General features: G+C 43.2%; 1 protein-coding gene across 1 annotated transcript; it reads right to left on the bottom strand.

Annotated features, from left to right (window-relative positions):
* Nucleotides 1–376: 376 nt before the first annotated feature.
* aoc1 (amine oxidase copper containing 1) lies at nt 377–6,932 on the bottom strand. Its single transcript, XM_074621924.1, has 5 exons — nt 6,813–6,932; nt 4,640–6,178; nt 3,014–3,302; nt 2,356–2,488; nt 377–837 (listed from the first exon to the last, which is right to left on the bottom strand). The coding sequence occupies exons 2-5, from the start codon at nt 6,174–6,176 to the stop codon at nt 568–570; spliced, it is 2,229 nt and encodes a 742-aa protein (XP_074478025.1). The 5' UTR covers nt 6,177–6,178; nt 6,813–6,932; the 3' UTR covers nt 377–567.
* Nucleotides 6,933–9,099: the final 2,167 nt, after the last annotated feature.

The raw sequence follows: 9,099 nt of genomic DNA, 5'->3' as shown, positions 1-9,099 counted from the left end.
TACGGAGCATCCTGCATCCTGGATGCTCGCTGCTGCTAAACCTCAGCCATGGAGACCCACATGGGATTAGAGGAGCTCTCAGGGCCCCCACCCCTATGCCCCACACCGCTTCCCCTTCCCCCTGCAAGGTTACATGGTGTGGTACATCAACTTTAACATCACTTTACATGTGCATGATTTGGGTCATAAATCCACGTTTTTCTTCGTTTGACACAGCAGGAAACATTGGAGAGATACAGGGAGTAATTGATGTAATTTAAAATGAATAGTAATGTGTATAGTCTGCAGATAAATCATTTTATATAATTTCTTTTTTAATTTTTAGTTACCAGCTATGACAGGCTCACAAAAAAGCCACACAATATCAACTTTTCCCTTTTTAAAATGTTCTTTATTTATTTATAACATGGATTTTGTTGCTTTCAAAAACTGAAATATTGCCAAAAAAAAGGTTATAAGACATTACGTAGAATAAATCTGACCATACATTATTAAAGTGATTGTTATTAATCTGAGCTGATGATATTTGAGCTAAAATACTTTTTGGGAAACCCCCGAAACCACCCTCTAGACTCCTGCATAAGTGCCATTGTAAAAGAACGGCTTGTCTGTCACACAGTGACCTATGACCTCGGGTGTCCATCTCTGGACATTGGGCTTGCCGTCCTGTCCCGGACGGACAATGATGGTGCTTCTGGATGCCACCGAAGGGTCTTCGTCAAAGAAGTTGAAGGGTCGGAGGAAGAAGCCCACTGCGTTGCCGGGTGTTGCCGTGTTGGGGATGTCTTCTGAGTGAGGCACATGCAGGAAACCCACTGTCACCCAGGCTACCAGGTCCTGCACACACGAGAGCAAACATTACATCAGAATCTTTAGAATAGGACACATCACAGGTGGTTTAATCTACTTAAAAGTGCAAACAGAAGAAAATGTCAGCATTCGTGAGTTACCGTGATGGTGAGTGACCAGAACTGATAAGAGATTAATTTAGGAAGAGCAAACTTAACCGATGACGTAACCTCCAGAATCCATTTGAAACATCACAAAGGATGTTGTCCATTAGTGAACTGTGACTCATTGCACCAGTAAAAAATAAACATGTGCATGTAATTTTGCTTTAAAGGAACAGTGTGTAACATTTAGGGGGATCTGTTTGCAGAAATGCAATGTGATATTCATAACTATGTTTTCATTAGGGTATAATCACATGAAACTAAGAATAATGTTTTTGTTAGCTTAGAATGAGCCCTTCTACATGGGGAGCGGGTCCTCTTCACGGAGTCTGCCATATTGCTCCACAATGTTTCTACAGTAGCCCAGAACGGACAAACCAAACACTGACTCTAGAGAGAGACTTTCACGTTTTTACGTTACCTGAAGGCCACCGTCGTTCTCCAACACACTTGTGAAACTTCTCATTAACAACTCAATAACGTGAGCCGTAGAGTATAAAACCGTGGTAAAGTCAACCCGTTCTCACTAGCAACTTGTCACATACGTTTGGTAAGTGCCCTCGGCATCAGAAACCGGCGCACGGAGGCACCCTATAGCAACAGTATGTGATGAAACTGAAATTCGACGGTCGGAGCAAGTGGCGTAGTATTAATAGCGTAAGAGTACATTCAGTATGGGCAGGAGGGGAGGTGGCTGAGTCAAACAAACATAAGACTTTCAACCAGGAGACCTGTGTTCATGTTCCGCGTGAAACTAAAAGTAACGCCGACTTATTTTGTCACGTCAGTCTTTAGTCACGTAACTCGTCAGTATCGTCGTCGTTTTCTAACCCTAATTAAATGGCTGCGTTGCCTAAACTTAACTTTCTGTGAAAACAGAAGTTTATTTTGAAAGGACACTTAGCATGCAACGAGCATATTTTGGCACGCCGTCCCTGGTCCGTCTTAAAGAAATGCAAGAGGGGTACCCCGTACGTTAGTAATGTTATTATGGTAAGGATGGCCTCTGAGGGAGGCGACCGGCGTTACCATGGTATTGCACTCGGCGACTCACTTTACCGCAGTCTTGGAAAGGGAGGAGTAAGCGGAGGGGTACTCAGTTGGTTGTGATCTGCAACCACACCAAAACCTACACACTGTAATCACTAACCCCCCAAATCTCAAAAAACATGTAACAGAATTAGTAATTGAACTGTTCCTGTGGTTGGTGATCATAACATGATATTGTATGATTAAATAAGGTTCTGGATAAACTCATTTTCAAGTTACCGGCACATGTTCATTTACATTAGTGGTGTCCTGCATTCATAGATTTATATAATATTATTAAACAGTTTGAAAATTCAAATACAGCAGAAAATTCTCACAAGTACTTAGAATAAAGTTGTGTTCTCTTCTGTACCTGGTTGACTATGTCTTCATTGTTGCGGATGTAGTCCTCAAAGGACACAACGGGTTCCCAGGGGTCATTCTGGGTGTACATGCTGCTGCTGGTGGCTTCGCTATCCTTATGACGAGTCACGGCCAGAGGATACCTGCGGAGAGACAGTTCCCCAGTTGATCAGTTTTTTATACTACCTGTCATTCTGAGAATTCATACAGAGGAACAATCCCTCAGTCAGTCTGTCAGATAGTCATTTCAAAAGTGCTCCTTTGCTGCTCTAATTTTGTCAAATAGAAGTTTGTTTTTTTCTTGTTCAGTAACCTTATCCTCCCATTTCAAAGAGACATAGTTTCGCTTTAAAGTGCAAACAATTTACTTGGATAGTGATAATCCAAGCCGAAAGTTCAAAGAAGATATTTAACAATTGAGTGTTTGCTGCACCTGTGTTTACTCCCAAACCATAAATCTACTGTATGTTGACCTGATTTCTAATCAAACTCCCAATCCAGAGATTAACTGCTTCAGCCCAACTAATCCTCCGTTGGGTCAATCATTACAATGTGTGTAAGATGATGGACAAGATATCTGGAATGGTGGCAACCATAAAAACATATTGGATTTGAATATTTTACATCATGTATGTTTTCTAGCAACATAAGTGGAAATATTTTATTACCTTGACCAACTGATGCCATTTTCCTCCCTGCAGCCTCTTGGAAGGACACTGTGGGCATGTGAGTTAAACTGAATACGGTAACCCTTCTGGTGTCCCCATTTATTTTTCTCGTTGGGGTTGTAAAAGTTCACGTAGCGGGGGAACTTTTTGCCGAAGCGGAAAGCGGCAGGTCGCTCGGTCTTGATCTCTGTCCTGTGGAGTTTGGACTGGACGATGAAATTCTTCGGGCTCCAGGGATTTGTGAAGTTGACATATTTCAAATCTATCGTCTCAAAACTGTTCTCTCGACCTGTGTCACAGTGAAGGCAAAGAGTTGTCAGGAGAAGTTAGATGTCAAGGTGTAAGAGACACTATACAGTACATTTTCTTATGCGTCAGAAGACGCATAAGATTAAGTTATTGACTTATGTATGGCACATAGCCTTGATCACAGATAGTCTTGGTCATACATTTCACCAGAACAGTAACACAGGCTTGATAGGCTAGGACTATGGCATGTCTGTCTCCTTTATGGCAGAGTAAAGTCCAGAAAACAATTTTATCTGGACTGACATCAATAAAAGACTACATTTCTGTCTGCCCTTTCTTTCACCTCATTTCACAGCCATTTATATCTACATAGGGAGCGGGTCCTCTCGACAGAGTCTGCCATGTTGCACCGCCATGTATCAACAGTCTCAACCTCACCGCTAGATACCACCAGATCCTACATACTGGACTGGACTGGACCTTTAAGATTGGTGTAAAGGGAATAATTAGTCACCACTTTTCTTTAAAGACCACAGCGGGGGTATACTTAGTTGTAACCCATTGTCTTCTCATGTATAGAGTTTGAAAAATATTGTATGATGGGTTATGATGGCCAATTATGATCAGTGGCAACATTTAATGAATTCTCTCTTTCTACAATATCTGCGCATGGCAACTATGGTATGGGAAAGGATTGTGGTTATGACAAATAAATCACGGTTAAAGGAACAGTGTATCACCTGATACTAAGAATCGTTGTGTTTTCGTTAGTTTAGAATGAGTGGTTTATATCTACATAGGGAGCGGTTCCTATCCACGAAGTCCGCCATGTTGCCCCGCCATGTTTCTACAGTAGCACAGAACGGACAAACCAAACCAAACTCTGTTAACTTTTCCTGCTTGGGCCGATAACGTTACTTGCTTCCGTCGCCGCCACTCTCTCTCTCTCTCTTGCTTCACCACTCACTTCCACACGTACATACACACTCTAAGCACTGGCTCTGCTCCAACTGGCTCTACAGAGGGCCATTCGCCTTTTTGCATCGGCCACCGTAGCGCTCCAACGCGCTTGCAATCTCCTCACCTCATCGCTAGACACCGCCAGATCCTACACACTGGCCTTTTAAGGTACGGTTAGGGTGGGCATCTAAAACACTTGGGGGTTGGGTAACAATTGTAGCTACATAAAGGGTATGCTACACTGGACATAAATTGTGAGGTGCAGAATCATAATACGGCCGTAATTCATAGCATACTGGGCCGGGTTTTCCACTTGGTTTTCCTGAATTTTGTATAGTACAGACTGTCAATGGTCAATAAAGACTTACTGCTTTAAAATGGATCTAAAAAACTGGGTAATTGTACTGTAATACTCACCAGAAATATCCAGGTCCACTTTATAATGGATGAGGTGTGTGTGCAGGTTACCCAGCACATAGTTGTACACCTTGTTACCATAGTGAAGTCCGTTAGGTGTAAAGAAAGTGGCATGGATGTATCCAGTAGCGCTGACCTTTACCTCCACCACCCCGTTCTGGTAGAAGAGGAAGTCCCAGATGTAATCATAGTTGTAAACCGTCGAGGTTGTCCGCATCACCAGCACGGTGTTATCCAGCCCTGCATAGGAGTTGTATCCCCCCTTGTAGTTGGAGTCAAAATGTCTTCTCAAAGGCATAGCAGTGGTCATCTCAAAAATACAGAGGGCATTTTTGTGGTGCCAAGGTTTGTCTGTGTCATAGTAGTGGTAAAGATCAACAAAGGTGGCAATTTCAGGACAGTCAATTCCAGGTGCCAGCTCGTAGGATGAGGTGCCCATTGCCCAGCCAGCGTCGATGTACTTTGTTTGCATGGCAGCGGGAGTATCACCAGAATAGAAGGCGATAGCTTCTTGGAGGCTGATCTCGTAGGCAATCCTTTCTCCATTAAAACGGAGGTCAAAGACTTGAAGCCCAGCTGATGAGCGGACTCGGTAGGCGAAAGACCATCCAGCATATTCAACAAAGTTGCGGTCAACGTGATAGCGATGCCCCTGAGGCTCAACAAGCTTCGGCCCATGGATATCAGTGGGTGTGTTGCTGTGACCCCGGGGCATGAAGGTGGAGTAGAGGTCATCGTCGTCATGGTCGGGCAGTTTGATCTTCTCCACTTCTCCTGATTCATATTTTTCTACCAGTTCCTCGATACTGTCAAAGTACATGCTGTTGTACCAGACCTTCTCGACAGTCCACTTCTCTGGATCCAGGTCCTTGTGGTTGATCAGTACCTCAAACCCAACTGGATGGATGTAAAAACCGTCCCCAGACTTATCCAAAATGACCCAGCTTCTCCTTTCACCTGGACCCAGCCCCCGGGGGGCTATGTCTGCGAATGTCAGGCAGCGGTCAGAGCAGTTAGTGAAAGAAAACCCTCCTGTGGTCTCAAACAGGAGCTTGTGAGCTTTATTTGTGATCTTCCCGAGGATGCCAGTAAAATGTTCATACTCTGCAGCGGAAATAGGCCTCGACTCAAAGCGGATGGGCTTATCCCCCTTGAACGTCTTGACTTCGTGGGACTTTGGGGACGGCAGAGGACTGACAATGTACTCAGTGATGTTGGGATTGGTCTGGTTCCCGAACTGGATGATCACACGGGCTTGACGTGGGGGTTTGGCCTGGCCACGGTCCAGAGCTCTCAGGGCTTCGTGCTTCCTCGGCAGATGGAGTTCAATCAGGAGGATGCTGTTCTTCATCAGAGTCTTGCTGCGAGCATCAGTGAGCCCCATCTCTGGAATACCATGCAGGTAAGCACGGACAGCTTTCAGCTCATGTACTGTGAGGTCGGCAAACATGGGGGCACCGTGATGAGCCCATTCTCTTGATCTGGAAGCACTACAAGCAGCCAAGCAGACCAGCTGCAGTAGACAGAGAAGCCTCATGGCTGCAATATAACGACACAAAAATACCCAGCATGAATTTACTGAATTAAGGAGAAAAACTGGATATATTGAGTGGATTCACACATCATTTTTTTTATCCAAAAACACAAGATCTTGTATTCAACAGTTTGAATACAAAGAAGAGCTTATTCATTTTTCATTCAGACTTTTTATCCTAACTATTTTATAGCCTAAATAATCAAAAGCTATAGAGTAATCTCTCTTCTGCAGAAGTCCAAGGAAACACTTGGCACATCTTTCTTCCTCTTCTCTGCACACCTGGATAAGCAATTCCTGCTCGATCGCTTTACTCTATTTGCTTTTATTTCATTAGTCTCTCCGTCACTTCTCCACAGGAACACAAATGGTACAGTATGTATCAGCCTCTTCTGTAGGACAGGCTCTGTTTATCTTCCCGCTTCCTGCTCTTCCAGTGTGTGCTGCACACTTACGAGATAAACTGCTTTCAATTTCAAAAATTCCCATCAAATTCTCAATGCAATTGATTTTATAACATGCTTACACAATAGCATTTACGTAATAATGTTGCTATACATGATGTACTGACTTTGATTCCATGCTTCCTTGAGAAACACTTCTGAATCAGGAGCAAAGAAATAGACCAAGCCACTGTACCTGTAGTTGTCCTCCTGCTTCAAGTGCTGTGTAAACCAAGGTTGATCAGTCCAGTCCTCCTGCTGCAGCAATTGAAGAAAACTATTTTATGAAAACAGGAATCGATGTACTGCTGCTTATATTTACCCACCTACTTTGTAGTGACGGAAGCTGATTGGCCAACAGTGGGTTGTAAATATGATGAAATGACAGGTGCAGAAGGCAAGGCAAGATTATTTGTATGGCACCTTTTAACAACAAGGCAATTCAAAGTGCTTTACAGAAGACAAAAAGAAACATTAAAGTGTAGCTACAGTGCAGTGCAAAATATGAATAAATTGTACACATTTGAATTTAATAAAAGGCAAACAAAAGTTTTCAGCCCTGATTTTAAAGAAGTGAGAGCTGGAGCAGAGTTCAGATTGTCTGGGAGTTTGCTCCAGATATGTGGTGCATAAATAACTGCTTCTCTTTGTGTGAACAGTATGTTGCATTAATAAAAAATAATAAGGGCACCAGCTGCATGCGGTGGATCTACCATACCCAGAACGTTTTCTAGCAGATCTAGCCTATATGGTACTGCATCACGTTTTCTCAATTTTAAGGGCACCCTAGAGGGCACTTTATCATGTTTTATCTTCTAAAAGGGGACCCTAGAGGGCGTTTTATCCCGTTTTATCTTCTGGAAGGGCACCCTAGGGGGCACTTTATCATGTTTTCTCTACTGGAAGCGCCCCCTAAAGGGCACTTTATCATGTTTTCTCTACTGGAAGGGTACCCTAGAGGGCACTTTATCATGTTTTATCTTCTAGAAGGGCACCCTAGAGGGTGTTTTATCCCGTTTTATCTTCTGGAAGGGTACCCTAAAGGGTACTTTATCATGTTTTATCTTCTAGAAGGGCACCCTAGAGGGTGTTTTATCCCGTTTTATCTTCTAGAAGGACACCCTAAAGGGTACTTTATCATGTTTTATCTTCTAGAAGGGGACCCTAGAGGGCGTTTTATCCCGTTTTATCTTCTAGAAGGACACCTTAGAGGGCACTTCATGACGTTCACACTACCATAACCCCTTCCCTACGAGTGCACCAGCGTTTTGGTTTATGACCAAATACCTTCCAAACTAATGATTCCCATCAACTTCAGCTGTACTTTGTGTTTAGTACTAATTAGCAAATGTTAAACTAAGATGGTGAACATGAAAACATTATACCTGCTGAACATTAGCAGCATAGCATAGCTGTAGACTTTAAATATTGTTTCTTCCTAATGTCTGATTGTAAGGTCAATATACCCGGTCCCGCCAACCTCCCTCTCTTTCTCTATCTACACTCCTCTCACCACCGCCAACCTGCCTCTCTTTCTCTATCTACACTCCTCTCACCACCTCCAACCTCAATCTCTTTCTCTATCTACACTCATCTCACCCTTCTTCCCATAAAGGGTGACGAAGCAGTGAACTAACAAAGTGACTCATCTCATTGCTATCTCTAACAAGACACACAATGTATCCAAGGCTGCTGGGAAGTCAATTATGACACACTGTTTTGCTTATACCTTTAAACTCGTACTGAAATTCAGCCCAAGACTTTGAAATGACGTGTCAATTAAACCTGAATAAACAAAATGTTTTGCTTATGAGTGTCTTCTGATTGTCTGCAGCTGCCAGCATCTCTGAAACTGCTCTTTCTGCAGGCAAACTTCTAGATCAGTTATGCAAGTGAAACATATAAAATCACCCAGTTTAAAAGGCACTAAAATCACTTGTTCCAAAAGCCCCATTATTGTCCCTGCCAAAACCAATGCCCTTGGTGTGGTATAAAGAGAATCTGATGATGCTGATGAAGATGTCTTGCTGACACCTGCCTCCTCAGTTTGTATAACACGTCGCACTGAATTGAAACAAGACCAGCCAGGCAAGCCTAGGTGAGCTGGAACACTAGTTCGTCAAGTTCACAATGAAAATGACTCAGCCAATTGGATTTCAACAAAAACAAGGATCAGCCCAAGTTTGGAGGAGCAGCTCATATCCCCGTATCCCCCCGCAATGTTGAAATTAGATTAGATTGGCCCAGTCTGACAGGCAGCGTTCTGCTCTGTGCTGTCTGGGGCTGCGAGATCCAGGCTGGTTGTACATTTAAGTTTGTTAAAAACTCAATTAAAGCTGAAGTGGGCGAGATTGGAGCAAATATGATTAAAAAAAGTTATTTTTATAAAATGGTCGCTATATCGTGACAGTAGTACATGAAACAGGTAACCTGAAAAACAAATCATGTGCCTCTGTGTCCTCAGGTGCTCCTAACAGCATCTG

Source organism: Sebastes fasciatus, chromosome 21 (genome assembly GCF_043250625.1).
Source record: "Sebastes fasciatus isolate fSebFas1 chromosome 21, fSebFas1.pri, whole genome shotgun sequence".
Classification (NCBI taxonomy): domain Eukaryota; kingdom Metazoa; phylum Chordata; class Actinopteri; order Perciformes; family Sebastidae; genus Sebastes; species Sebastes fasciatus.
Note: the sequence above shows the minus strand (reverse complement) of the source record. Positions and strands in the feature narration are given on the sequence as shown.

Excerpts from the sequence above, each read along its gene's own strand:
- aoc1 (XM_074621924.1), bottom strand. The coding sequence starts at position 6,176 with ATGAGGCTTCTCTGTCTACTGCAGCTGGTCTGCTTGGCTGCTTGTAGT. Across the intron at positions 3,303-4,639 it reads AGTGGACCTGGATATTTCTG|GTCGAGAGAACAGTTTTGAG; the intron begins GTGAGTATTACA and ends ACTGTGACACAG. Across the intron at positions 838-2,355 it reads ATGAAGACATAGTCAACCAG|GACCTGGTAGCCTGGGTGAC; the intron begins GTACAGAAGAGA and ends TCGTGTGTGCAG.